Below are 27,470 nucleotides of genomic sequence, written 5' to 3'. Positions count from 1 at the left end.
GAAGCATGAAGATCCAGCAGTATCAAGAAGTACAGCAGTCTCAAAACCTGGGCAAATTTTGGACACATTAAACATTTAACTATTGGTAAACTTTAAGGATGCGCTGGACTGCAAGTGTCAACATTCTGCTTATTAGAGATTTTTCATGGTCATGAAAATGAGAAACAGTAAATAAAACCCTGTCTGCGGCGATGGATTCAAACAGTTTAAGCAGCAGCAGATCAGTGAAAAAATGTCAACAGTGTGGAACTTCTGTTTCTACAGGGAAAACCAGACAAGCAATTTGTAATCACTGTTCGTTCCAAATATCAAAAGGAGATGCACCCCAGTTCTTCCTCCACTACAGGTTTGATAACACTTGAAAATACAACATCACTCTCAACAAAAGCAGAAAAACATCAGAGAGTAAAGTTCTTGCTAGCACACCAGAGCCATCCGAAGTTTTTCAAATGACTAAAAGATTTACGAACAGAAGCAAAAGTGCACAGCATAACAAAAAAATTCTGGAAGTGACTGTCTTGGATGACCAACCGTTCTCTGCTGTCAAGGATGCTGGTGTTCACAGGAACATACTGTAAATAAATAAAACTATTTTGTTTTTTGACCATGTCCCAAATTTCAAATTTGGCTAAGAATTTTAACTTCAGGTTACTTCATTAAATATTTAATTAAATGATATTTGTTTTAGTGAAAGCCAATTCTAGAACAACATCAAACTGATGGTAAACTGTTTGTTTGGAGAAAGCCTTGAGAAGAATTCCAACCAGACTGCACTAAGAATACTGTAAAGCTGTAAGGTCTGGGGTTGTTTTTCTAAGAGTTGTATCTGTAAGCTTGTTTTCATTGATGGGATCTATTCAGCATACACTGATTATAATAAAGAAGTTAATAATAAAGAGTGACTGCATACAAAAATTACCGTTTAATTAATGGTTCTATAAAGAACGGTTTTATCACTGAAAAGTGTGTGTATAAAGAACCATTTTAAAATTTAATGAACCACTTCATGATGTAAAGGTCTAATGCCAATTAAAAGTATTTAGGAGAACTAGAACCCAAGCCAAGAACCATTTAGAACCCTACTTTTTTAAATGTGTAGAATGACAGCACATAAAAGAATAACTATATTATCACAGACAAATATTTTGTGATATTCTGGGCACAAAACTCCCCTGCAGAGAGGTCCTCCTCAGCTGTGCTTTATGCACTGCTAAAGCTTCTTCACTCTTCACTGCCAAGCTCGAAAACCAAAAATGCGGGTCTGTCCGATCTTTCCTCATGCTCTCTATCAATGTTTACACTCGAGGGATAACGGCTGACACTGCCAAAATCCCCCATGAGGTAGCCCATTCAAACATTCCCCGGAGTTCTCTTTGTTCCAGCATAAGAGGGGCAGCCTTGCGTCTCTTCACTTCTGTATCTTTCTCTCTTTCTGTTGAAGTGTGGCACAAGTGTCCTATGAGTGAACTGACCTTTTCCAGTGTTGAGGAAACACAAAAATCTAATCCTTACAAATCAGACTTAAGCCACTTTCAAATTTGGTCATTGATCAAATTAAATTCAGATATGTGGCTGTAAGGATATGGGACCTTCATGAGAACAGTCAGATCAGAAGTGTTTACTCCTTACATCACTGCTGTAAGTGTCAGAAGCATGGTGATACATGCTAGAGAATGATAGCGCCTAGTGAAGATAAAATGTGCGCAAGCAGATCCTATTAAGTCACACTAATGGTAGATACAGGTCACTTACAAACACTAATGAAGACAAAAAATGACTGGTTCGCTCTCTCCTATAAAATATAGCATAAAATATAGCATAAAATACCATAGACCAGTATGGCTAGTCACCAGCAAAACCAGCAGTTTTGGACTGTTATTTTGGATTGGTATGCTGGACAACCGGCATGACCATGTTGGGTGACCAGCTCAACCACCACCAGGCCAGCACTAGACCAGCATAAACCAGCACAAACCAGCTTAGACCAGCCATTTGTTCCTACAGGATCTGTACGCACAGCAGCTATTTAGATAATCACCTCATAAAGTGGGTGGGAATGAAAATTATGGGCCATTGTCAATATCCAATATTTTTCATGTACACATCGCTAATGCAGATGCTGAACACAAACATATCCGTTTTAAACACAGGCCAAATCTAAACATCTCTCTGATGCTGATTTTTTTTAAACAAATATCTGTTGATATTGAAATGACTCTAGTATCAGCATGCATCCCTAGTCTCTACTAAGTAAGCAGCTTAAGCTGAAATATAATTATTTTCAAAGTAGATGGGCCTGTAAAGACACATCAAAGGAGGTAAAGAGATACAACCCCTGGACTGAAGGTTTCATCCACAATAATAAAGATAAGACTTAAATGTGGTAGTGTAATTAAATATAATCAAATATGTTGGTACATAAAATATAGTGCGCTACTGCAAGTCACTCTGTAAAACCTGAAATAATCATTTAAAAGCGAGCAGCACCGGGACAGATTGGCAGGAGTTTTTCGGACCACGTCATACACCCTTACGTATAACGTTACGTTTACTAGGTCTTTACTAGGTCTCAAATTCAAAATCAACATACTAATAGATAAGATATGATGATAATAGCAGATAATTTACTTGCATAATGGTGGTAACAATACTAAAGTTATCAGATCAGCAAACAATTCCAAGTCAACTATTGCATCAGAAGAAACATAATCAGCTATTATTACTCTGACATGATGGATTAGTAATAGGACAGCTTAGCAAAATGTGGGAAAGCTGGCTGGCTAGCCAGTATAGCAAGGTGCTGTTGTGTTTATCAGTTGAGCTTATATCTTTATCTCATCTACTTCTGTTTCTATTTATTTATTTATTTGTTGCTCCATATTCCAGTAGCTGTTGACTGACTAATTACCTACTCTGTGCAACAAATGGCCACTGTGTCAATAAAGTTTTTAATGTGTACATAGCCCTAGCACTGGCTCTGTTCCGTGTGGGAGTTCTTCCCCCCTCCCCCTCGCGCCAAGAGAGAGTGTCTCCTCTCGCCCAGCGAGTGGCCTAAAAACAAGCCTCTAATCGCCTTCACGCCTACTCTGCACAACTCTCCAGACTGGCTCCCGCATCAAAGGGAGCGGGGCAGTGTTAATCAGTTAAAAACACATGTTCCTCCTGCTTCTGCTGTCAGCTGCCACCCGAGCAGAGATGCTAACCCCAGAGTTCACAACAATGCTAATAGCGGATAATTATCAACTTTTTCCCCCTGACGCACTTTCCGCTGTGCCTCAGCTGTGTATGGATTTTGCTCTAAAATAAACACAAAAGCATGAATAAATAAAGGCTTTGCTTTTTCTGTGGGACAAGTTAAGAGCATGGAAAACAAGGCGAGTAGAAAGTTTACTTTAAGCATACGAGAGTGAGCAGAGCCTGTGATTGTAAGCGGCTCATTAAGGACTACATTTGGCTGGCCCGGGGCGGTGCTGAACGAGGATGGCACCATCCCCATACCCATGATGCCTCTGTGCGTCGCAGGCCTGGCCTAATAAAATGCTAAAGTATACCCTGCAGACAGATGCACACTTCGATCAAAGGCATAAAAGTGACTCTAACTCACAACTTATGGAAAAGAGGCGGAGAAAAAAAAAGTTTGAAACTTTTCTCACTGAGTGAAACACTAATCACATTGCGTATTCAACAGCAGAAGAGAAGGGATACCCATGTATGGGCAAAATTAAATGCTGCACATGCATTGCCGGCATGCTTTGCTTTCAAAGCACCTGCGTTTGTGTCTAAACATCTGATAACAAGACCGATCTCTGCCTGTTCTAGCCGTTGCCATGGTTTAAGACTGTCGAGGGAGAAGCTATTGATCTGTTCCTCCTAGATTTGTACTGAGCATCACAAAAAGAAGTGAAATTTCTTTCAAGCTGCTTTTACTTGGCAACGAATTAGGACGATAACGTTTCAATCTATACCAGATGGCATACTGCCAACATTATTCAATGGGAAATGTAGGGTCTGTTTAATGGAGTAAACAACTGATGATATTGATTGATTGATTTGCTATTAATGAAAGGAGGTAATGAGCCATTCCCTCTACCATTTTAGCTTTAAACATAACAGAAGTCAGCCATCAAACAAACTAACTGGTGAAACTAACGCATGAAATGCAAGCAGATGAGAAGGGCCAACTGGTTGCTGTCTCTCTGGGTAGGTCTGCGCTCAAGTTCTTCAAAAAGCTAGCCAATTCATTCAATACAAAACGTGACACATATGCCTTATCATTTGAGTGGCAGAGCTCTTTTGATTGACACAAAGCTCCAGGACAGAAAGTGTCCTCTGTCCGGCTTGGGAACCAACACGTTGTGTTCAGTCTACAGGTCATGTCACAGTGAAAAAGGGGAAGAGAGATGATAACGTTCACTGAAAAACTGAGTTCACAATCTCATCCTTTGACTCTTGTCTAAAAAGGACTGCCTTTGATTTATACACCGTTACTGTTAGTTTCACTCCTGGTCCCGCTAATGAGAGCTCATTACAGATAGTTCTGCCAGTTCGTTTATTTCTTATCAGGCCTTTGTTGATGAGGCTGGGGCAAAGCCATCTCTTCTGGTCAGCAAAAAAGCAGCCGTGTGAGTGAAAACAGCAGAGCAGAGGCTTTACTGTGAGGCTTTGCTTCCATTTCTCTATCTCTCTCTCACTGTGTAAGCGGGCCCATTCGAGACCAGGGCATAGAACACAGCTTGGGTGTGACCTGTAAAAACTGAGCAATCCATGCAGCTGAGATAAGGCTGCTGCCCACGATGGGGACAGTGAGGACCTCTGGAGAAGAATAGAGAAAAAGATGAAAATGAAAAAGAGGGAGAAAAACGGAAGATTCTAAGCCAACGCGGAAGCCATTTTCTCTCACATGCAGAAAATGAGAGTTTCACTTGCTCAGCTTACAAAAGAAAAAACATTTCCGAGAACAGCGCTCTACAATTTTTCCCACTCCATAATGATTCTTAAGTACACAATTGCTCAGTAAGGGACAAAAAAAATGCACTGGTGCTAAAAATTACCATCTCCTTCACCTCTTTACCCACTCAGAACTAAACTGACACATGTAAATTTTCACAAAGGCCATGGAGAAATTATATATTTACTAATAACGCAATATGGAACTGACATCAGCTTAATTAAGTATTTCTATAGCAACATTTACAGTACTGTGCAAAAGTCAGAGTCTACCCATAATTTATTGAACTTCCAGTCAAAATAGCCATGAAGCAAAAGCTATTCATATTTCAGGACATTTCCATGGATTAAATCTTTCATCATTGAGAGAAAATCAAGCTGCACTAGCTACATTCAACATCACTGAGTGTGCTTGAGATTACTTGGATCGAGAGAAGCAGAATATAACCGACTTCTAAGATTGAACTTTGGAGATGTGGAAAAACTTGATAATTGACATCATGTTTAGTTATTGATGCTTATGTGTAATTTTCTGCTATGTATATATGTATAAGCATATCTGTACATGTTTTTTTCCAGACGTTGAAAAATGAAAAACATGTTAGCTGGAAAGCCATTTTGACCACAACTTGAAGAAATGAAGGATGGTCTCTGACTTTTGCACTATACTATATGTAAAAATCATAAAGCTACTGTAGCCTAACATTACTAGTGAAACGTCTTCACCATTCCACTGTCAGCCCTTGTTCATTAAACCTCTCACTGACACTCTAGTCTGCTCTACAAAATTAGAGACTGGAGATTTTTGTTGGCTATGCTATCAGCGTTCAGTGATTATTTCAGAACTGAAGTAGCATGCTAATCATGTTTCCATTCACACAGTTACGCAAGTAAACATAATGGTAAACATAATGCTTTTCTTATCGTTATTGCTTTTGCGAGGTGTAGAGCTACTAACAATCATCCTGGGCAATGGAAAAGAAAGAGAGAGAAGTAACAAAGCTCATTCTATCATTGATTTTTGATTGTTTCAATTTTATTTTATTAGAATTTATTTTTAAAAGTTTTCCTTGTCGGTATGTGGTTGCATAATTAAAAAAGTTAAAACAATCAAACTTAAAAAAACCTTGGACTCTTTAACACTATTAAAAGGATTGCTGCACAACTGACTTATATTACAGGTTTCTAGATGTTTAATTCATGCAGGGCGTTACTGTGTTAAATGGCTTCTCTAAAGGCAAGTAATCCTCATTTCATAGCTGCATTTATGAAATCCATCAATCAAAACTACGAGAATCTGAATGGGCTTCGATTCGCTATGGGGCTCAAAATGTGAAAGCAAACAGGTGCAGGAGACGCCGAGTTTTGAGTCACAGGGTAATTACCTTTCATCTGAATTGAAGAAGAACACTAGGAAACACATTTATCCAGTCCTCCTCTGTGTTTTCAATTATGCTGTAATGGAAGTGTAACCATTATCTGTGGCTGAAGGCATATAGTTGCTTTAGGCCAAGACAATTTAATAACAGTAGAAGTACAGGGGAATACAGAATGGGCCATGATATAAAAGCATGTTGCATTGACTCTTAATTCTAAATTCATCCACGTATTGCACCATTTCTGATACTTCATTCTATAGCCTGACTCATTTTTCATACCTACAAAGAGAAGGAGGGCTATATTTTTCACGCATAATACTACATGCATATGGCTAGATGACACAGATTCTGATGTCAGTCAGATAGTTTAATTACAGTCATTTTGAAATGTATAATACATAATGCATGTCTGTCATTTTGATATGCAGAAACACATTAGGCAGCAGACAGATAAAGATTTGATTTCCAGCTAATATTAACCAGAAGACAGAAGGGGTTTTTGCTCTTAACGTCAAAAGAACTCATTCAGAAGCCATCATGTGTATTTACATTTGATATCATTTCATCTTAGTTAAACATCTCAATTCAGGTCAAAGCATATCAATCTGCTTGCATCAAGTGCGTTTAAGGAGATAAACGTTTAATGAGCGCTTTCACATAGACATACATGCAGAAATATGCACTCTTCTGCAGTGATGAGACTACTCAGCACACTAGCAACAGAGCTGCATCAGATAATAGAGAGAGATGTTTGGGTTCATAGTTCAGCCAACTGTTATTCTTTCTAACTATTAGAAAACTATTTATGGCAGCCGTGTGGTTTCAGCCCTCCAGAGAGCATGAGGGTCCTGATAGGCTGTTGGTGCGTGGCAGCCATGCAGACTGCAGAGAGCGGTTATGGAGCGCAGCTGATAGCAGACCTGCATTGTCCACCAGGGCCTTTAAACTCTCAAAATGAGCTTTCAAATGAGCCAGTGCTAACTCTGCTAATCCTCCATCTGAGGAGAAGCTTCAGCCAAAAAGAGTAAACAAATAAATAAAAACGTGCTTGTGAAAAAAAAACAGACAGAGCACGCTCATAAGCGTGATTAATCGGAACCAAAGTCAGCAGTTCTCTGGTGGCTGCTTTGAAGTAATGCTCAAGCTCAAATGTGAGCGTGACAGGCTTTTCCGCCGCCCTTGACAGTCCAGGAATCGGCTCAGATGCTGAACTTTGGGGTTTCCAAGACATGCATGATCCCCAACGGAGCTAATGAGCAAAACCAATGAACGTCTAGCATTGCGTGAACCACATAAGAAACGCTGAAAGGCCTAAACATACTTAGGAGTTCCGAATTGAATTTATTTTATGTAAAGAATTTTATTTATGTAAAGAAGTGGGCCTAGATATAATAAAGCCATTTTTATAATAAAGCATGAGCATTACTACAAAGAGCAGTGTTTATGACTGCGCTTTGATGTGATGGCTAAAATGTGGCATTACTTAGCACACCAAAACACAATATGTGCCTGTAGGGTACTGGATTGAGATAACGTACTGCTACAATTCCATCTTAATTTCCAAGAAACAAAACAAACTATGTTTAGAGAGGAAACATCAAAGGTTTCATTTAGTCTCCGATCACATTACACATCTAGGAGTAAAATGTGTTTTGGTGGAAGGAGAAAACAGAAGGCATGACTGTCACGGTATGAAATTGGGGGCACACACAAAAAGCTGCAGACTACTCCTACTGTACATGATGTTCTAGAAAGGAGGGGCATTTTTCGTTTCACTATTAAGTGAGGTACATGAGCAGCTCAGTGTTGCATTGCACACACTTCTGATAAAGGTCATGCGACTCCATGCACATTGGGACCCAATGGCATGGTAGCAGAAGACTTCGTCCTCCAACAACTGCAAAAACTAAAAAAAGTTTTATAGCTGGCAATGACTAGCTGGTAATTTCAATTGCTATAATGCATATTTTTAAAACCTCCTATTGTTCTTGAGCTGACTGGCAATCAGATTCATTGATCTTTTCCAAGTATTGTGATTACCAATCAAGCTGGATGATTTAAATGTCAGGACATGTGCTGTCTGCTGCTTTAAGGCAGACAAAAGTAATCATTATAATTGTGTTTTCCTTGTTAAACAGACAAAGCCATGCTGCAGCCTCCTACACATGAAATGCCTTCTCATGGTTGGTTACATCAAAGTTAATAAAAACAAAAAAAGCTTATTATGGTTATTAAAATATAATAACACACTACCATAAGAGATTTATCCATTTTATTATTTTAACAAGTGATTTATAGGCTGTAACCACAAGAAAATGTCAAAACCTACTAATCTATAAGCAGAAACATAATCATGTTTATTTTCTCTGGTTTACGTCACCTTCTGTGCTGTGTTACGTCATAACTCTCTGTGACGAAACGGGCTATTGGAGAATGGAGAAGCAGTTTTGATTAAGAGCGCAGTATGTAAGTTATGAACAGCCTCTCAGTCAGTATTTGCAGTTTCTATTCTGAAAACTCACTCACACTGTGTGCTTGTGATCAGTGGTGGACAGTAACTAAGTAAATGTAATTCGTTACTGTACTTAAGGATTTTTTTTTCGTGTATCTGTACTTTACTTAAGTTTTTCCATTTTGGGCGACTTTTTACTTTCACTCCACTACATTTCAGAGTCTAATATCTGACTTTTTACTCCACTACACTTTGATAAATCTGTTGTTCCTTTTGGTTTTTGTGTGTATAAAAAAGTAACATGTCAAAACAAAAGAAGTGCAAAGAACACCAATCAGGGCACAGCGGTCACTTTGTTTAGAGCTTGTTTTGACCTGTTGGTCATACCAACCTAGTGCAGCACACGATTCAACGTCAGTGCAGCAGCGTAAAGTTTTGGGAGCACATGCGTCACCTAAATGATGGAACCAAACTTTGTGTAAATAGACCACAATATAGAAATATGTACACATATGCAGTCGTGACTGGCCTGTTTCTTTTTTTCTGAATTCATACAAACACTTTCATTTTATAGTAAATTAGTTTCAGTTAGTTTATGTTTATGAACAGAGACCTACAGATCAACATAGTAAAGGAAAACTTATTTGTGATCCTGAGTTTAAAGCCAGTTTTTATTCAGCTTGTAACTAATTTACAAAGTAATCTTAAACTGAAACTTTGCTTGTGTGTAAAAGTGATTTCAGAGCCACTCGGTTCTCCCTGATGGAAACTGTTTACCTTCAGTGTTTTGTGCTTATGATCATTTTAATAGACGTCAGCGTCACTAATTAATGACTGGTTTACCAAGAGAGACACTGGAGGATTTTCACCTGAAATGAGTTCATGAAGCCAGTCTTGTTATAAAAATGATAACAGGACATCAGAGCCAGAATTACTCTTTTAGTACGTTTACTTTTGATACTTAAGTACATTTGAAGGCAAATACTTTAGTACTTTTACTCAAGTTGAGGTCTAGAGTAAGGACTTCTACTTTTACTGGAGTAATATTTTACCTTGGGTATCTCTACTTTAACTCAACTACATGATTTGTGTACTTCGTCCACCTCTGCTTGTGATGCATCAAAGAGACTCTTTTCGTGTTTTTGGAAAGTGTATTCTCCACCCCCAAGATATTACTGATACAAATATCAATGCCTACAGGCCATGACTGGACACCAGTATATTGCACATGATCTCAAAGCCTACCTTCTGATGAAACAGTCGATTCTCTGGAAGTCTTTTTAAAGGCATCCTATAATCATTTTCCAATAATGTGTTTTGAAATCTCTGAAAAGCTTTGCAGTTGTTAAGATAAGTCCATTTTTACTGCATGGCTCTGATTACTGAATTGTCAAAATAATTGTTAAATGACTTGATTGCAAATAGAATCAATTGCGCCCCTTTTTCAGCCAGTGCAGGAAATTTCATCTTCTTCTGTCTGGGTGACCATGCGTCTCGTCTCTCCAAGGCTTCAAGGTCAGGTCCTGTAACTCCATCCCTCTGTTGCTGCTCCTCTGCCACCCAGCTGTACAACATGCCCTAATGAATCCACTCCTATAACAGGATGAATCTCATCTAATTGGGAGTCTGATTTAACTTCACTCTGTGGGCTCCTAATAGTAGCAGGGCTCAGGGGAACCAGTTCAAAGGACGAGGAGATCGCTAGGGAGGGAATGCACTGTGCTAAATATGGAGCCAGCATCAAAAGCATGGCTCTTTGTATCAAACACTTCAGATGGGTGTGGCTATCAAGCAGTGAATAATGGATGAAATCTTGTGAAAAGCAACCCCACCACTCATGCAGAGATGATCAGGGAAAAAATGGAGAAACTGCCATTTGCTAACACTTACAAGGCAAAGTAATGGACAATCTGTGGGAGGCACACTAACACTGGGACACACAGGCCATTAGCAAGCAGCCTTCCGAAACAGATTTTCCCAAATGAGTCCTAACAAGTCATTAAATGCCAAAAAGGCTGGTGATAATCAAATATGGGACATCTGAAAGATCACAGAGAATCCCTACTTAGCTGCTAGCGCTAAGTGGGAAGTTGCTGTAGGTTAAGTAGGAAGTTAGTGTAGGCACAATTGCATTTTTCTGAGCATCCCCCAATCGTAGCAGAACACTCTTCGCTTCCCCCTGAGCTTTTCTTCTTAATCTCAGTCTTTCAGCACCTTAAGGTTTCTGCTAAGTTCTGAACCCCAGCTGGGACATCTTACATGGCCTCTGCCAAGCAACAGCAGCACACAGGCACATTCACTCAAATTAACCTATTTCAGTTTGCTTGCTCAAACATAAAAAAGGAGTTTGTTTTTGTAACACTCATGATGTACATAAATCAAGAAACATTTCCTTGATGTATGACGCCTTCTCGCCCTTCAAGCTCTTATTGCTTTTCCAAAGAGGCAGAGAGGCTGTCACTGAGTGTCTATGTTCAAGGCACACTGTCAATTTACACAGACAACCGTGAACGGCGTGTGTCGATAGACAAAGGGAGAGATGCTAATCAACAGCTTTCGCTTTTTGATAGCTCCACATCAATGCTTGCTCCCCTGTAGCAGGCATTAAAGCATGATCACATCAGCACATTAGCAGCGATCTGCCTGTGAGGGAAAACATGCTAATGGATGGAGCAGGACGAAATCGCACTGCAATAATGCATCCAACCCTTAAAAGAAAAAGCCAGCTTTGTTTCCTTTCATCTCACACTGAATTCCATGTCCACTCAAATCATTTTCTCACAGAGTGGCTTTTTTAACAAAACAATAGCATGATGTTATACAGTTAAACCTTTGGTAATAACAAGAAATAGGGCTACGGGATTTCTAAAGGACAGAGACGGTGGTCTACAATGGAGGTCATAACAAATGTGCTAACAACAACAATTAAGGGCATTGTAATGAACAAACATGCACATTCAGACTTTACCAATGAGGACACCTCTATATAAATAGCAGTGTACTTAAAAATAACTGCGTTTGATGCAGCATTTCAAATGCTACAATACTAACACACGTTACCCATAACCTTAATGCACTGCAACCTTCTGGAACTATTTTGTTCTTGTGAAAGCCTTTTAATTTGTGTTCGATTCATCCCTGATGGCCAAACGTTTGTATATCACTTCTGATGTTACTCTGTGATGTGGCCCTCACTGAAAATACCCTGCCGATCGATGTAACCTCAGATTTCCCAGTTGACCAAGTCAGATGGAAACACAGCTCAGGCAAAGATTACATTGATTATAGAGTGTTTACAGTTGGAGGTTGGTTAAATTCAAACAGGCCTTACTCAGACTCTCTGCCCAAAGACAGAAACAAAAAAAAGAAAAAAAAACATTTAAAAAAGTTTAATTTGTGGTTTTTGTGTTTTAGAAAAGATTCCATTGATTCCATTGCAAATGGTCTACCTTGGCAATGCCAATAAAACAGGTAACTGTGAGAACTTAGCTGCAGTCTAAAAGGAGGTCATGCGGTTTGGGATAAGAGTGAAAGCTGTAGCCTCCTATGCTGGTGGCTGGGACAGGCTGTGTATTGCCTAGAGCAGCCCTCAATTCTAGAACACGACACGCTGCTATAGAATCAGCCTCTGAAGGATCAGAGTGACTCAGCAATGGGCCTTGGTTGTAACTGCCTTAGGAAAACTATTCAGACATAAGGGCCAGAAGACAGAGGTGACCGCAGATGTTCAGCACATGTACACAGACACACACACACATCTAATTTGTACAGTCGTATGCAAAAGTTTGAGTGCCTTTGGCCAAATTACATGTTTCAAAAAGTGAAAATAAGCTAATACATCCACTTTAGAGAACACACTTCTGTAAATTTTAATGCACAATTACTGTTTATTTAGTGGATTTTGGTTTTACTTTTTAGTTTTAGGTTTTTTCCCTGTAAAGTTAAGCATACAAATAGAAATAGTGCAAGTAAAAATTATTTCCTGGTCACTCACAAAATTAACAAAATGTAATTTGACTGGGGTGTTCAACCTTTTGCATATGGCTGTATATATGTAACTACTTGTATGTTTTATAAGTTTTTTAAGCTTAACCTTGAGCCTCTTTTTACCCATAAAAGGGGAATTACACCAATTTGTTTAAAATATTGATTTAATTCAGTCGTTGAGATAAAACAAAGTTATTCAGAGTGGTTTGATGTGAAATGGTCCACTGAAGAGAAGCTCAGATTTCTTTCCATACATAGAAAACAGGGAGCAATGTCTACAACACAGATATTCATGTTATTTACCAATACAACCAATATATCTATACATATTCCAGGGTTTTATATGTACTGTTAATCTGTGGAAAACCGTGAGAAATCTGAAAAGTATTATTATTATTATTATTATTATTATTATTATTATTATTATTACTTATGAGGGACTAAATGGACCAAGCAAAGTATCTGTAACCATTTTGTTTAAGAGGTTTCTGCAGGGGAAGCTTTAAATGCATTAGGCATCTGGGTCCTATCGCTGCTGTTGGGAAAAATTCTAACTGTGTAGAATGATGCAATTCACATCAAACTACTCTGAGCAGCTTTGTTTCTTAACAATTTAGTTATCCAGAAATTAAAATGAAAATAGTGAAATCCCCTTTTACCTCATTAACCAAGAATACATTTTTGCCCTTTTTAGTTAAATGTCATTTTTAAAGCACTTTTCTGAGTTGAAACAATTTTTTGTTGTTGTTTTTCTCTTTTGTTCCAACAAAGTCAAATAAATTTGTCCTGAAAATGTATGAAAAAATACATGCAGATAACTAATGGATTGCGTGGCTCATTCAATCAAGGACTTGTTTGCTTGATAAAGAACATCATGTTCAGCATGTACTGTGGACATTGGATGCTAATTGCTAAACAGCATAGCATATATCTAATTTTTAAAAGATTAGTATAGAACTCATGTTTCCATGAAACATACAGAACAAGAACATTGTGGCTCTTAAAAAAATGATAATACAAAAAAACCTTTTACAGCAGCACTGCTAGTCAAAACTAGATGCAAGCAGAATAAAAATGGTCTCTTAAGAACAGTGGAACCTACAGTACAGAATATTTAAGACAGAACTACCTTTTTCTCATTTGCATGCATTACACCCGAGGTGGAAGAAGCTACATGAAGGGAGACAGGGAATGAGCCCTGTGGTTGGAATAACAAAGTAAACGACTTGTTGATGTAAAGAGATTAGCAAGCAAGCTGAGCAGCTCAATGGATTTTAATTAACTTGCCATATAGAAAATGCATGTTATTAGACGCTACTTGATTACATGGTGAGTGCAAGCGCTCTTTCTGCTTGGACGCCTGGAATAAAGATCTATTTAGAAGGTCTGCTTTACAGCGGACAAATATCGGTGAGCTACAAGAAGCCAGGTGTAACTTCTGGGCTATGAACTTGAGCCAATAAATCCACTCAGAACACATAGTACACTCACTGAAGTATCTTCCATCAAGCTTTCTTTGGAAAAAGTCTATTCCATTCTAAACTAAGCACTGTATGTGAGCTGTGTAAACCAGCACAAAAGGGACCCAACCATCCATCCATCCATTTTCTCAGCCGCTTCTCCCTCAGGGTCGCGGGACAAAAGGGACCCATGCCTGTCCAAATAAGATTTACTGTGAATATCACAGACACTTTGCATGGTGTCTGAGACACTGCTTCACGATAGTTTGCAGGTAAGATTTTGTTCACATACACATATATGAAAATCTGCTCATGGGCTTTCTCATGATTGGCCCCTCCCAGTCCTGTCCATGTGCTTCTTTGTTTTGGTTTTCAGTCCTGCCCTCTTGTTTCGTGACTCCACCCTCATTTACACTCCTGTCCCTCATTTATCCTCATGTATTTAAGCCCTGTGTTTTCCCCTGTGTGGTTGCAGGTCTTTGTTTGAGATGTTTGGATGTATGTTTGATGTATGCTTGTTTGAATTGTTGTTTGTTTGTAAGCCTGTTTTGACGAGCTGTTTGTGTAGTTTGGATTTGTTTGTTTGGTGGTATTTCATCATGTCTGTCCCTCATTCTATCCGTGTTGGATCTTTGAACCTGGACTGTCATGATCACGACCCTGGATTTGCCCTCAATAAAAGTTGTTTATCTCAGCGTATGCATCCGCCTCCTCGCTCCATGTTACACGTTCAGAGAGTCTATGCACAATTAGCATTTTGCTGCCAGGTCCTTTGACGCGTGGCTTCTAAAGGCTCTTTCAGACTGCATTAGACAGAAAACCCATGAGTTACAATTTAAATCAGAAAATGATTAAGGCTTAGCTTTGCTGCAGCCTTCTGTGCAATTGAAAAGCAAGATCATAAAAGCACATTTTGAGTCTAAAACTTAGCACTGTGCATGAAAAATTCTTTTTTTTTCCATTTTGTGCAGACATCTAGAAACATTTAAGATGACACGGTTAGTTCAGGTAGTAATATTTGGTACTTCTCACTCCACTGAGGTCAAAACACATGATACGCATAAGAAACTGATTTCTATTTTTTCTTGCTTTTGTAAAAGGAAAACAGATGTTGGAGCACCGCACTGGGTCTTTATTCTGCACCAAGTATGATTAAATAAACAGCACTGCGCCAGCCAAGGGAAATAAAAAACAGACTAAAGACAAAAACTAAAAAAGACCCTTTTTCTAGAGAAAAACACCTTATATAAATATTGATACAGGTGCGTCACTGTATCAGTGCACAGAGAATTTTATTACAATGCACTGCCTTATTTATATTCTGAGCACATCTCTAATCATAATAAGCTCTTTAGACGAGGGATTCTAACACTGAGATGAAGGAAATAGAGGGAAAGTGCATGTTTATACAGCGTTTCACAGCAGGAGGAATGATCTTGGATTACATCTCTCCAGCCTAAATAATTCTACTCATTAGGATATACATAGCAACAGCTGATCTTAGATCAGCACTTGCACTTTGAGTTTGGGCAACTGTTTGGCTTGTATGCTGAGGTTGTTTTCTACATCATTTGGGTCCAGGACACGACAGCTAAAGATGCAGCTGATCAGCAAAGACATGTTTCGTGTGCATATTTTGCTTCTTTAGTTGAAATGTGGAGGCTAACAAACGCTAGACGTAAAGAGCCACCCAGATCTTTTCCATAAATACATTTCTAAAACATCTGCCAACACACTCAAAACGCATCAAGATCTTCATTAAGACTGCACAGACTTGTCAGAGTGGTTTAGGGCACAGTATGACTTACTGTAACTATAGAAATGAACAAAAGAGAATAGCTGAACGCTGCGGGTATCCATTTTAGACAACATCTGTTATTCTGAAGTCCACTTCAGCAGCAGAAGCTGCTTTCATTCGGATACATGCAAATTCATTTCTGTTGTTTTAGCCATTAAACATAGATCTTCAATTAGAAATTTCAAGATTAAGTTATTTACATAATAAAAAAAACACAAAATCATGAAAGTATTGTGCACTGTCCATATGTCTGCATGGCCTGCATGTTTGCATTCAGCTACCATGTGAAATTTTGTTCATTTTCACAGTTCACAGGAAGTCATTCTGGGTTCTAAATCACATCAGCAAGTCTGCACGACTTTAATGATGTGATGTGGTTTGAGTAGGTTAAGAGAAGTTGTATGATTGTATATGGGGATGTATTTACAGAAAAGGACAGGGCGATTGTTGACTTCTGTCATTAGCCTTGCAACTTCAGTTTTTTTTTTGTTGCCCAAACCATAAGAGATTAAGGCATTAACCGTGTGCAGTATGTCTATATGTCATGGGTATCCTGATGCATTTCACTGACCTAAGCTTTGGAAGCCAAAAGTTATGAATTTTGTTGTTGCATATTTAATTAAAACTTTATCAAATTAAAGTCATAATGAAATCGGTTTAGAATCTGCTCATTTGATGCATTTTCTTGGCTTTTGCTTTTGTTATTGCTAGTTATAACTGAGATCACTGTGGGATAAAAAGAGGTTTAAAAGAGGCACTCATGGTGTAGATCTTTAATGCTTTTCCTTTTTTAAAATGTGTAATTTTAAAAAATTCAGCTAATCAAATCTGCAAACAGGTATTGTGTCAATATTTTATCATTATCAAGATATATTTTGTTATGATGATAAACAATAAAAAATCATGGATATCGTCAGCACTTAAAAGAAAACTGAACACTGTATGCTTCATTATACAGACAGCATTATTGGACCTGTTTAATTGGATGTAGTGCAGTATATTATATGAAAGGTTGAATTAAAATCACTGTTTTTGATGTTTTTAAATGTGGTACTAGTGCCACATTTATTATGTCAAAATATTGTGATGAGTACTGTCCATCCATCCATCCATTATCTTCCACTTCTCCGGGGTTCAGGTCGCGGGGGCAGCATCCTAAGCAATGAGGCCCAGACCTTCCTTTCCCCAGCCACTTCCACTAGCTCTCCAAGGGAGATTCCGAGGCGTTCCCAGGCCAGCTGGACGATATAGTCACGCCAGCGTGTCCTGGGTTCTTCCTCGGGGTTTCCTCCCAGGTGGACTTGCCTGTGACACCTCCCGAGGGAGGCGTCCAGTAGGCATCCTAACCAGATGCCCGAACCACCTCAGCTGGCTCCTCTCGACGTGAAGAAGCAGCGGCTCTACTCTGACTCCCTCCCGGATGACCGAACTTCTCACCCTATCTCTAAGGGAGAGTCCAGACACCCTGCGGAGGAAACTCATTTCGGTCGCTTGTATTCGCGATCTTATTCTTTCGGGCATTACCCAAAGCTCATGACCATAGGTGAGGGTGGGAACGTAGATCGACCAGTAAATCGAGCCTTTAAATCGACCGGAAAATAAGCCTTGCCTTATGGCTCAGCTCTTTCTTTACCACAACAGACGAGTAAAGAGCCCGCATCACTGCTAACCCAGCACCAATCCACCTGTCAATCTCCCACAATGTGACCCTGAGGTCACCAAACCGGACACCCTCCATCCTCTGACTGCGCCTAGAAATTCTATCCATAAAAATTATGAATAGAATCGGTGACAAAGGGCAGCCATGACGGAGTCCAACTCTCACTGGGAACGAGTCTGACTTACTGCCATGTGAACCAAACTCCAGCTTTGTTTGTACAGGGCCTGAATGGCTGAATGTACTCCCGAAGCACCTCCCACAGAATACCCTGGGGAACACAGTCAAATGCCTTCTCCACATCCACAAAGCACATGTGGACTGGTTGGGCAAACTCCCATGAACCCTGCAGAATCCTGGAGAGGGTGAAGATTTGGTCCAGTGTTCCACGACCAGGGCGGAACCCGCACTGCTCCTCCTGGATCCGAGGTTCGACTATAAGCCAGGGAGTACCTATCCAGTACCCCTGCATAGACCTTAAACTTGGAAAGTGACTTAAAGTCACTTTCCAAGGCCTCACCAAACTCCTGAACTCGACTGAAGCCGCAGATCGCTTGGCCTGTCGATACCTGCCAGCTGCCTCTGGTGTCCCACAGGCCAACCATGCCCAGTAGGACTCCTTCTTCACCTTGACGGCATCTCTCACCTGGGGTGTCCACCACCGGATTCGAGGATTACCGCCCCGACATGCACCAACTACCTTACGGCCACAGCTACAGTCAGCCGCTTCAACAATGGAGGAGCGGAACATGGCCCATTCTGAGTCAATGTCCCCCACCTCCCCCGATATCTAGTCAAAGTTCTGATGGAGGTGTGAGTTGAAGATCAATCTGACAGGTTCTTCTGCTAGATGTTCCCAGCAAACCCTCACTATACATTTGGGCTTGCCTAGTCTGACCGGCATCTTCCTCCACCACCTGATCCAACTTATCACCAGGTGGTGATCAGTTGACAGCTCAGCTCCTCTCTTTACCCGAGTGTCCAAAACACATGGCTGCATGTCCGATGACACGACTACAAAGTCAATCATTGAACTGCGGCCTAGGGTATCTTGGTGCCATGTGCACTTATGGACATCCTTGTGTTCAAACATGGTGTTCATGATGGACAAACTGTGGTTTGCACAGAAGTCCAAAAACTGAACACCACTCGGGTTCAGATCAGAGAGGCCATTCCTCCCAATCACACCCCTTCAGGTCTCACTGTCATTGCCCACATGAGCGTCCCCCAGTAGGACAACAGAGTCTCCAGGAGGAGCACTTTCAAGCACCCTTCCCAAGAACTCTAAGAAGGCTGGGTACTCTGAACTGCTGTCGGTGCATAAGCACAGACAGCAGTCAGGACCCATTCCCCAACCTGAAGGCATATGGAAGCTACCCTCTTGTCCACCGGAGAAAACCCCAACATATAGGCACTGAGTCGAGGGGCTATGAGAAAGCCCATACCTGCCCGCTGCCTCTCACCATGGGCAACTCTAGAAAAGAATAAAGTCCAGCCCCTCTCAAGGAGATTGGACCCAGAGCCCAAGCTGTATGTTGAGGTGAGCCCGACTATATCTAGCCAGTATCTCTCAACCTCGTGCACCAACTCAGGCTCCTTCCCCGACAGTGAGGTAACGTTCCGAGTTCCAAAAGCCAGTTTCAGGAACCGAGGATCAGAATGCCAAGGCCCACGCCTTCGGACACTGCCCGATCCACAAAGCACCGAACCCCTACTACTGCCCCTCCCATTGGTGGTGGGTCGATGGGAGGGGGGACTCATGTAACTCCTTCGGGCTGGGCCCGGCCGGGCACCATGAGTAAATGTCTGGCCACCAGACGCTCTCTAGTGAGCCCCTCCCCCAGGCCTGGCTCCAGGGTGGGGCCCCGGTAACCCTGTTCCGGGCAGGGTACACAAGTCCTGTTTTTGTCTTTTCATAGGGGTTATTATGGATCACACTTTGTCTGACCTGTCACCTAGGACCGGTTTGCCATGGGAGACCCTACCAGGAGCTTTTTCTCCAGACAACATAGCTCCTAGGATCATTCAAGCATGCAAACCCCTCCACCACGATAAGGCGGTGATCCATGGAGATGAGTACTGTGTATTTTGAAAATGTCTTTAAATAAAAAGCCCTTTATCAGAATACCCCTATTAAGTATGTATTGTGCATAACCAATGCCTGCAAGTATTGTAACTATACTTTTCCCCGCCTGGATCAGCACCCTACTCTATACCAATAAGAGTCCTTGGGCAAGACTCCTAACACTACTTTCACCTTCCTGTGTAAAATGATCAAGCTGTAAGTCGCTCTAGATAAGAGCGTCTGCCAAATGCCATAAATGTAAATATAAATGTACTTTTACTATATTGTTGAGCCCCAGTTCCACTGACACAGCATTACATATCTTAATCATCCACTTGGCAATGAGCACAACCCTCTGGAAGTCTAGGTCCTCTGACTGACTGCAGCATGCAACTTCTCCTCTAAAATTGCACACATCTCCCCACTCTTCTCTGTCCTCTACCTAGCTTAATCAGGCTCCGCACTTGACATGTTTCATGGTGACACGTTCTCAGCGCACGGTGACCTTCCATGCAAGCAAAGAGACTCATTGGGCCCTTGAGGGCAATTTAGAACCACCAGGCCTCAGGAAGATGGATCCGTCATGGCTGCCCAGTCTATTTGGGGCACTGATGTCATCAGGAGGCACCTGCCACCTGCTAGCTTTACTGCATCCCGGCATACATAGTGAGGAAATCATTACTGTCAATCGCAGAGACAGGCCAATATTTACTCACAAACTCTGCCAAAATGAAAAAACTGCACAGTGACTTAAATGGACAGCTGAATTTCTTTTCACATTCATTTGGCTCTGAGTAAGAAGGAGGTCTTGACAGTAAAATTACATTTTCTTTCAACTATGTCGTAGTCAAGCGAATGTATGAGGAAAAACCATGATGTACTGGCTCATTCCACATGTCCGGAGGGCTAGGGCTGAAATATCTAAAAACAATTACGAGAGCAGGGGGGATGACTCATCCCATTGTCCAATTTGTTTCACAGTTGCCACAGTGCATGAGGGGCTGGACTGGGTAAACCCACCACCACGTGCCTCAAGGTCACTGCCAGTATGCAGAAAAATGCACAAATTCCACCGCAGACACAATGTAAGTCCATTCAAACATCCCATAGAAACATTAATGGTGTCTTTTGCAGAGATTCAAGCTAAAATTAAAAATACATGCTCAGTAAACAAGCAAAGAACAATTAAATACATTGTGTAAATATGCTTTGGTCAGACATATTAGTCTTCTACTACACATTCTGAAGGTTTTGTTTATGCCTATTATAGATATTTTTCAATCAAAATGCAAAGCAGGAAAAACAATACGATCACTCTCAAAGTACCGTAAAAAAGGTGCATTTACGACAGCTTGTCACAAACAAGTGCCAAGCTGAATTATCACACTCTGTTCTTCATTTCCATAAAGCAGTACAGAAGTGCTGCAGGTTCAAAGCATCACCAATTCTAAAGGGAAAATTATAGCACAACAAAATCAGCCTCCTAAAACCTCATTACCATGGCACACCAAACAGAAAACCCCCACACCACTGCACCCCATCCAGCAGACAGGCAGAGACTACAGACCAGAGACTCACCGTTTTCTGTGTTTTCGTGCTCGGTGTCCGTCAGGGTCAGATTAGAGTTGGCTCTGCTGGACAGGCAGGAGCTGCGGCCAGACTTGGTGTTGCTGCGGCCCCAGAGCCGCACTGCATGTTCGGGAGACACTATTCCGTCTGTCTCTGTGTCTGCGTCCGAGCCCACACTGACCGAGTAATCGCGGTGGGGCATCCCCAAGTCTGGACGGTATGCTGCCATATGAGGAGCCACAGGGTCTCCAAAGGCCAGATCACGGAGAGAGAAATCAGTTCCTAAAGCAAAAACACATTATCAGAATGTAAAATCATCCTATTTTAAATAAAAGCAATATTTTCAATGTTGCAAATACATGTAAAATTCTTCTAGTACAAAACTAGTGCTCTATATTTCAGGTGTTTCCAGACTAATCAGTGGAGCTGTAGATTTGTTCTGGAATGAGTGTGTAGGCTGTAAAGCATTAAAAATTAAATTGTAATAAATATAATATCCAAAGTGACTCATATTTGAAAAGTTCAATTACTTGACAAATAGTGACTACAAATAGAAAAATACAGTACATTCTTAGCATTTTTTGCCTTTTTATTCTGTTTACATTAAACAAGCCAACGCAAAACATTGTTGATGTCTAGTGTATAATATTAAAATATTCTACATATTGTATAAGTTATTACTGTGCATAATATTGATTATGAATAACAGGACAAATGTTTGCACGCTTCTGATCAATAGTTTAAATGTCAGATTTAAGGTCCAGAACAGAATAATTGCATGAGAAGAAAGAGAATCATTAAGTGACAGCCACTCTGACAAAATGCTACAGTACATAAGGTCTAAATATGCAAATGTGTTACATTATCATTAATGAATTCAGCAAGAGTACCTAAAATAAACAAATATATGAGGACAAGTCAGAAAACTGGCCCACTGGAAATATAAAACTGAAAGTTAATTACTGTAGCTTTGACATTTGGCAAAATTGAATGCACACGGTTTGCACAGACATTATGCGTGCAACTGAGAGGAAGAGAGCTTGAACTTTCAAATGTTCAGAGAAAGGACTTTGAAAAAGATGTCTAATTAACATTCACTTTCCACCAGACTGTCAACGCCTTTCCAGTGGACTCCACTCAGAGGAAAGTGAATATCTGCACATGAAATTTGTGTCCAAGTGCTGAGAAACAGGCAGTGACTTATATCTACCCAGAATTCTAAAATTTCAGATTTACACTATACACTCAAACTTATGTACAATAACTCCATTATTCTTTCATTATACTCTTAAAATAAAGATGTCAATAACGGCTTGTAAGAACCTTTACATGTAAAAATAATCAATTTAAAATGTACTTAAACAATCCTGCATTGCACTGTAATAAGAACTGATTACAGCCTAAATTCATTTAAATATTGATGCCAAAAGTTTTTTTGAGTGATGCCAAATGTCCAGTGGATGGATCTTTAGGAAAAGAGAAATGTGAATGTGAGGAACAATCAAATAACAAAGGTTCTATGAAGAACCCATAAACTGTTATGGAATCATTACATTTTGTAAAGGTTCTTTAAACCTTTTAAAAGACCCTAAAGGACCTTTCTGATACTGATATGATTCGGATAACTCTAAATAAAAAGAACATAGATTAATCCCTCAAGAATGCTGACGGCCTTCAGCAAAAACATATAGGTCGCTCCATGCTAGGTCACTAATCAACTTACAAGTGAGCTTGTGGTGTTTTTCGCTGTTATCCTAGCACTGTTTAACATGATAAATGCCTAATTGCTTCACCCTTTAAGTGGCAAAGCTCTCTCTTAACGAGTGCTTGTGTATTACAGAGATATTACGCAATAGATAACACAATATCACATTCTTCATTTGTCTTCTATCCTTAGTAACACTGACAACATAAGTGCACTTAGACTAAACAGTGCAGAATTCCATTTACATTAAAATCAAGAGGCAGGAAGCAGCCCAGATTAAGCACGTAAAAGCTTAAAAAGAAATAATATAGATTTATGTTCAGGATAGACTGCAATAACAGTTAGTGCCCCTGAAAGCTACAATGCATTTAGTATTCACAGAGGGGAAGCGGGTATTTTTTCAGGTCATCATCAGCTGGACACATTAGAAGGTCATAAAAGACATCCGCGAATTGGCATTCACCTCACCCCCTCTCATTAAACTCCAGCTGGGCTAATGGCAGGGCTACAACGCTGCATTCAACACTCCTTTTATCTCTCAACTTTTAGGCACTGCCTTTTTTTCTACGAGTGGAAAGGAATATATTAAAGGCAGATCAAATCTTCACCACAGTCTCTCTTAATTGCTTGAATGGAATCACTCTGCGAGGCGTATCTAAGGGACAGGGTGCATATCTCTAGCCTGCAAGACGAGCCCCCCCGCTGATACTTATTATAGTGCTTTTCATGTCAACAACTAAATGTAACAGATATCTACTTCGCCGTGCGGTAGAGGAGCGAGAAGAATGATCCTGAAACCAAGGTGACTGTGCTATTCATAACTTTGTCAAAAGAACATGCATGAATGATAAGTAGCTCTGTGCTGCCAGTGATCAAAGATCTAATAAGCAGACCTACATCTAGCAACGGTGAATAGTTACAGCCTTCAGAATGTCACATTTTACACCAGATCTTCTAGATGTATAGGAATGATATTCACATACGCCCAGATGTTAAAGATGTGTGTGAACTTACACAGCTTTTACCCCAAATGTAATCAATCAAGTAAGACATGTTTGATGTATGAAGTCTGCTTCTGTATTATTGCACATGGCTAATATAGCTAACAAGTAATAAAAGTTTATAACCAGTAATTAGCGTCATACACACTGCATACCATATCATGCACTTGCCTAAACTCGTGTTGTGCTGTTATGTAATCTTAAATAGGTTTTAAATAGGGCTGTGTGGCTTCTGACACCATATGATATGCTGTTATCTACAAAAACGAACAAAAGAATGAGCAAAAGTCAGACTTCAAGATGCGACTGCTACTTTTTAGCTACACAAAATACCTTGGTACTTTTTTATAGTGTCACAAACCACATTAGCCTTTCAGATTGATGTGAGGGTCCATGACATAGACAATGAAATTTTCCTCATAAAAGAATTTAATGTAGTATGTCAACATTGTTAAAGTTTTAAAACTATACTCAGGTCAGTAATGTTACACTAACCGCCTGTTCTGAATTCAATGTTGCTGTGAAATCACAAAAACCTGCCCATTTACTTATATCCACCTTTTTAGATGAAATACATTTAGCCTCACCCACTCACACTAAAGTTACAAGAAGGGTTTCAGCCCAAACTGCTTTTTAAATATGGATCCTGTAAAAATTAATTAGGACTGGTTTTGGTATACATTCACACACATAAACATCACATAGTGGACCTAAGGGGGAAAAATAAGGGGAAAATTTGGGATATGGGCTTTTTAACAAATCATCCTGGATGCAAGTGTGATAATTTAGCTCCAGAGTAAAACTAAACAAGCAAACTTTAGACACCAAACATGTCTTGGTTGATCCATTATATAATAAGAGAGTATGCAGAAAATTCCAACCATTACTTTAATGACTTTTAAGTTTCATGTACAGTTCTTTGTTTAATTAAGAGGTGTACAACTATCCTAAAGCACCGTAACTGGTGTTCAAAGGTGGAGCAGCACTCAGCTTTGACTGTGTTTCTTACCTTGCCTTCCGAACTCATCCACTTCATGATGTACCACCTCTTTGGCACGCCCACCATAGGTCATGCGGGGGTCTTGGTCGAAGGCCTTGAGGGTCTCGCTGGAGCTGTAAGATTTGGGGTTGAGTTTGCCGTCCTCACTGTCAGCAGATGAGCTGGTATAGCGACGCTCTGTGTCCCGCCGTGCTGTCAGAGAGCGATACGGTCTGCGTTCCTTTACTTCCATGATCAGCACGTCTTAGTTCTCCACATCAAAAGCGAAGGAGCCAGTTCAGTCCCTCTGATTCTACAAGACAAAATGATTTTGTTTGAGACATGCTTAACTGCTTGTTGGCCAATCTGCATTTTAGTTCTGAGGCATTATCAGCATCCTATAAATGTACTTCAGTTTTACACGTGTATATTATTATGTTTATATGCATTTCTTTGCAACATTACGCAACATCTCATCACTTTGGTTTCTCAGACAAAAATAACACATCTTTTATACCCACAACACTACAGACAAGCATGAAGAAGTAAGAGTAACTACAAGAACTGTCCTAGTAGATGCATCATGCACACCGCCATAAACAATCCTGGACATATTCAACTCATAAATTTGCCATTTTATGTTGTTGATAAGACCGAACCTGACAACAATAAGCAAAACTAATCAAAGAAAGAACATCAAACTGCTGAAGACGGTCCTTTGATAATGCTTTATCTTTCCTTTCCCAGTCCAAACTTTCTTTATGTTGCACTGCAGCACTTTCGCGGCTTTGATAAAAACACAGAGGCACCCAGTGCAGGCAGCCAGCAGGAATCATTCTGATAAAATATGGCGCTACAATTCTTCTGGCTATATACTTTTACGAGTCCTGCCACAAATATTCACCTTTTTTCTCTCTTTTTTTAAACAAGGCTCCCAACAGTGTTTTAAGTGGCAGGTGTCCTTCCATGTGCTGTGCTGTTTGTAAGATGAATCATAGCTGAGAGCAGCGATACAGCCCCTCAATTTCTGTCAGAAACATCCAACCAGCAATGATGGTTAAACCAAGACGAAAGCATCCATGAACTGATCCTCTATCACAAATCAATTCAGAAACTGAGTTAACTGTTTGTCTACTTTGAATGAATTCAAAGACCTACTGAGTTAAGTGATTTACTATCATGAATAAATTCATGTGCTCAATGAATTACTTGACTCTTAATTGTTAATCATTGAATCAGTTCACAGACCAGATAAGTTAACTGGTTCTCTTTTGTGAATCAATTGATACACTAAGTGAATGAATTGATACCCTAAAATGAATCAGTTCACAAACTGACTTAGTTGATTCTCTATTGTGAAAATGAAATGATTCTCTATTAAAGGGAAAAACTACACCTAAGAACATATACAGAAACAAATGTTGTCTAAACTAGTTCCATCTCATAATTTAAGACTTTTTGTATATTTAGATTCTTTTGGTATTTCTACTAGCTACACTGTATAGACACCCTTAACATAAGACATTAGTTCAAGACAATTTCTTTTGTAAATGATCAAAACGAGAAAAGACATAAAGCAAGTAAAAAAAAAAAGACAAATCTGTTGATCGATAAAACGAATTATGCAAACAACAGCACTCGGCAGACGTCAGGTGTCTGTGATCGAAGCTTGCCATGCAACAGTACCTAAGCTTGCATGGTAATGTACCTAGAGTGAGTAACACAGAAGCTGTTAGTTATAACTAAAAGCAAAATTGTGATTCCAAGATTAACTGCTTTAGCAATGAAATGATGTAGCACACAGGTCTAAACAGCAATTTACAGAGCTCCATATTCTCTTTTAGCAGGTTATCACATGGTACCGTGTGCCCATGAACAGGCTTAGGGTATGTCGATGTGTATTTATAAAGTTGATTAGAGGCTGGGTCATTGTTTCTTCAGAGGCTCACTTAAAGTAGAGAGATTTCCCCGCTTGATTCATTTAATTTGTTTCAGTTAAGCTCACCACAATCGCTGGGCTTCAAATCAAGTGTGTCATGCAGCACAGGGTGAATTATCTGAAATGGATCCAGCTGAGAGCCATGCTCATTCTCTGTATGGAAGAGGCTGCCTCATACGGCTGCTAAGCTGACCCACTATCTGAAAATGTTTACAGCTTTGCAACTGGTGTTACTAACAGAAGCGCTGAAACAATCTAATAACTCAAGGCAGTGCTATAAGGTTTATGAGTGCTCCACAAAATTAAGAGTCATAAATCTTCAAAAATAGAAACGTCAACCAAAACACTTAATTAAATAAAAAAAAAAACAGGTCCAGTTACTCACAACCAGCTTCTAAAGCTTTTTAAGGCTGGTGTACCATAAATGCGTTGAGTTAGGGCAGTGGTCCACAGTAAACTAGATCAAACCCCCCATTCAATGGCCTCTTTATTGCTGAGCCCATTTTGGCACTGGGGTCACCTTTTGTATGGA

The 27,470-nt window shown here is 40.0% G+C and overlaps 1 protein-coding gene across 12 annotated transcripts in view; it reads right to left on the bottom strand.

The window, feature by feature from the left end:
* tenm4 (teneurin transmembrane protein 4) overlaps positions 1 to 27,470 on the bottom strand; it is a 246,804-nt gene that overhangs the window by 161,613 nt on the left and 57,721 nt on the right. For all 12 annotated transcript variants that reach the window (XM_017696788.2, XM_017696786.2, XM_017696787.2 and 9 more), the window contains exons 2-3: positions 25,030 to 25,312; positions 21,324 to 21,596 (exon numbers count right to left, since the gene is read on the bottom strand). In XM_017696788.2, coding sequence (XP_017552277.1) covers positions 21,324 to 21,596; positions 25,030 to 25,252 — 496 coding nt within the window. In that variant the 5' untranslated portion in view covers positions 25,253 to 25,312. The remainder of the gene's footprint in view (positions 1 to 21,323; positions 21,597 to 25,029; positions 25,313 to 27,470) is intronic.

Source organism: Pygocentrus nattereri, chromosome 17, assembly GCF_015220715.1.
Source record: "Pygocentrus nattereri isolate fPygNat1 chromosome 17, fPygNat1.pri, whole genome shotgun sequence".
Lineage (NCBI taxonomy): Eukaryota > Metazoa > Chordata > Actinopteri > Characiformes > Serrasalmidae > Pygocentrus > Pygocentrus nattereri.
The sequence above is the reverse complement of the archived record's forward strand: the minus strand, read 5'-3'. Positions and strand labels throughout refer to the sequence as shown.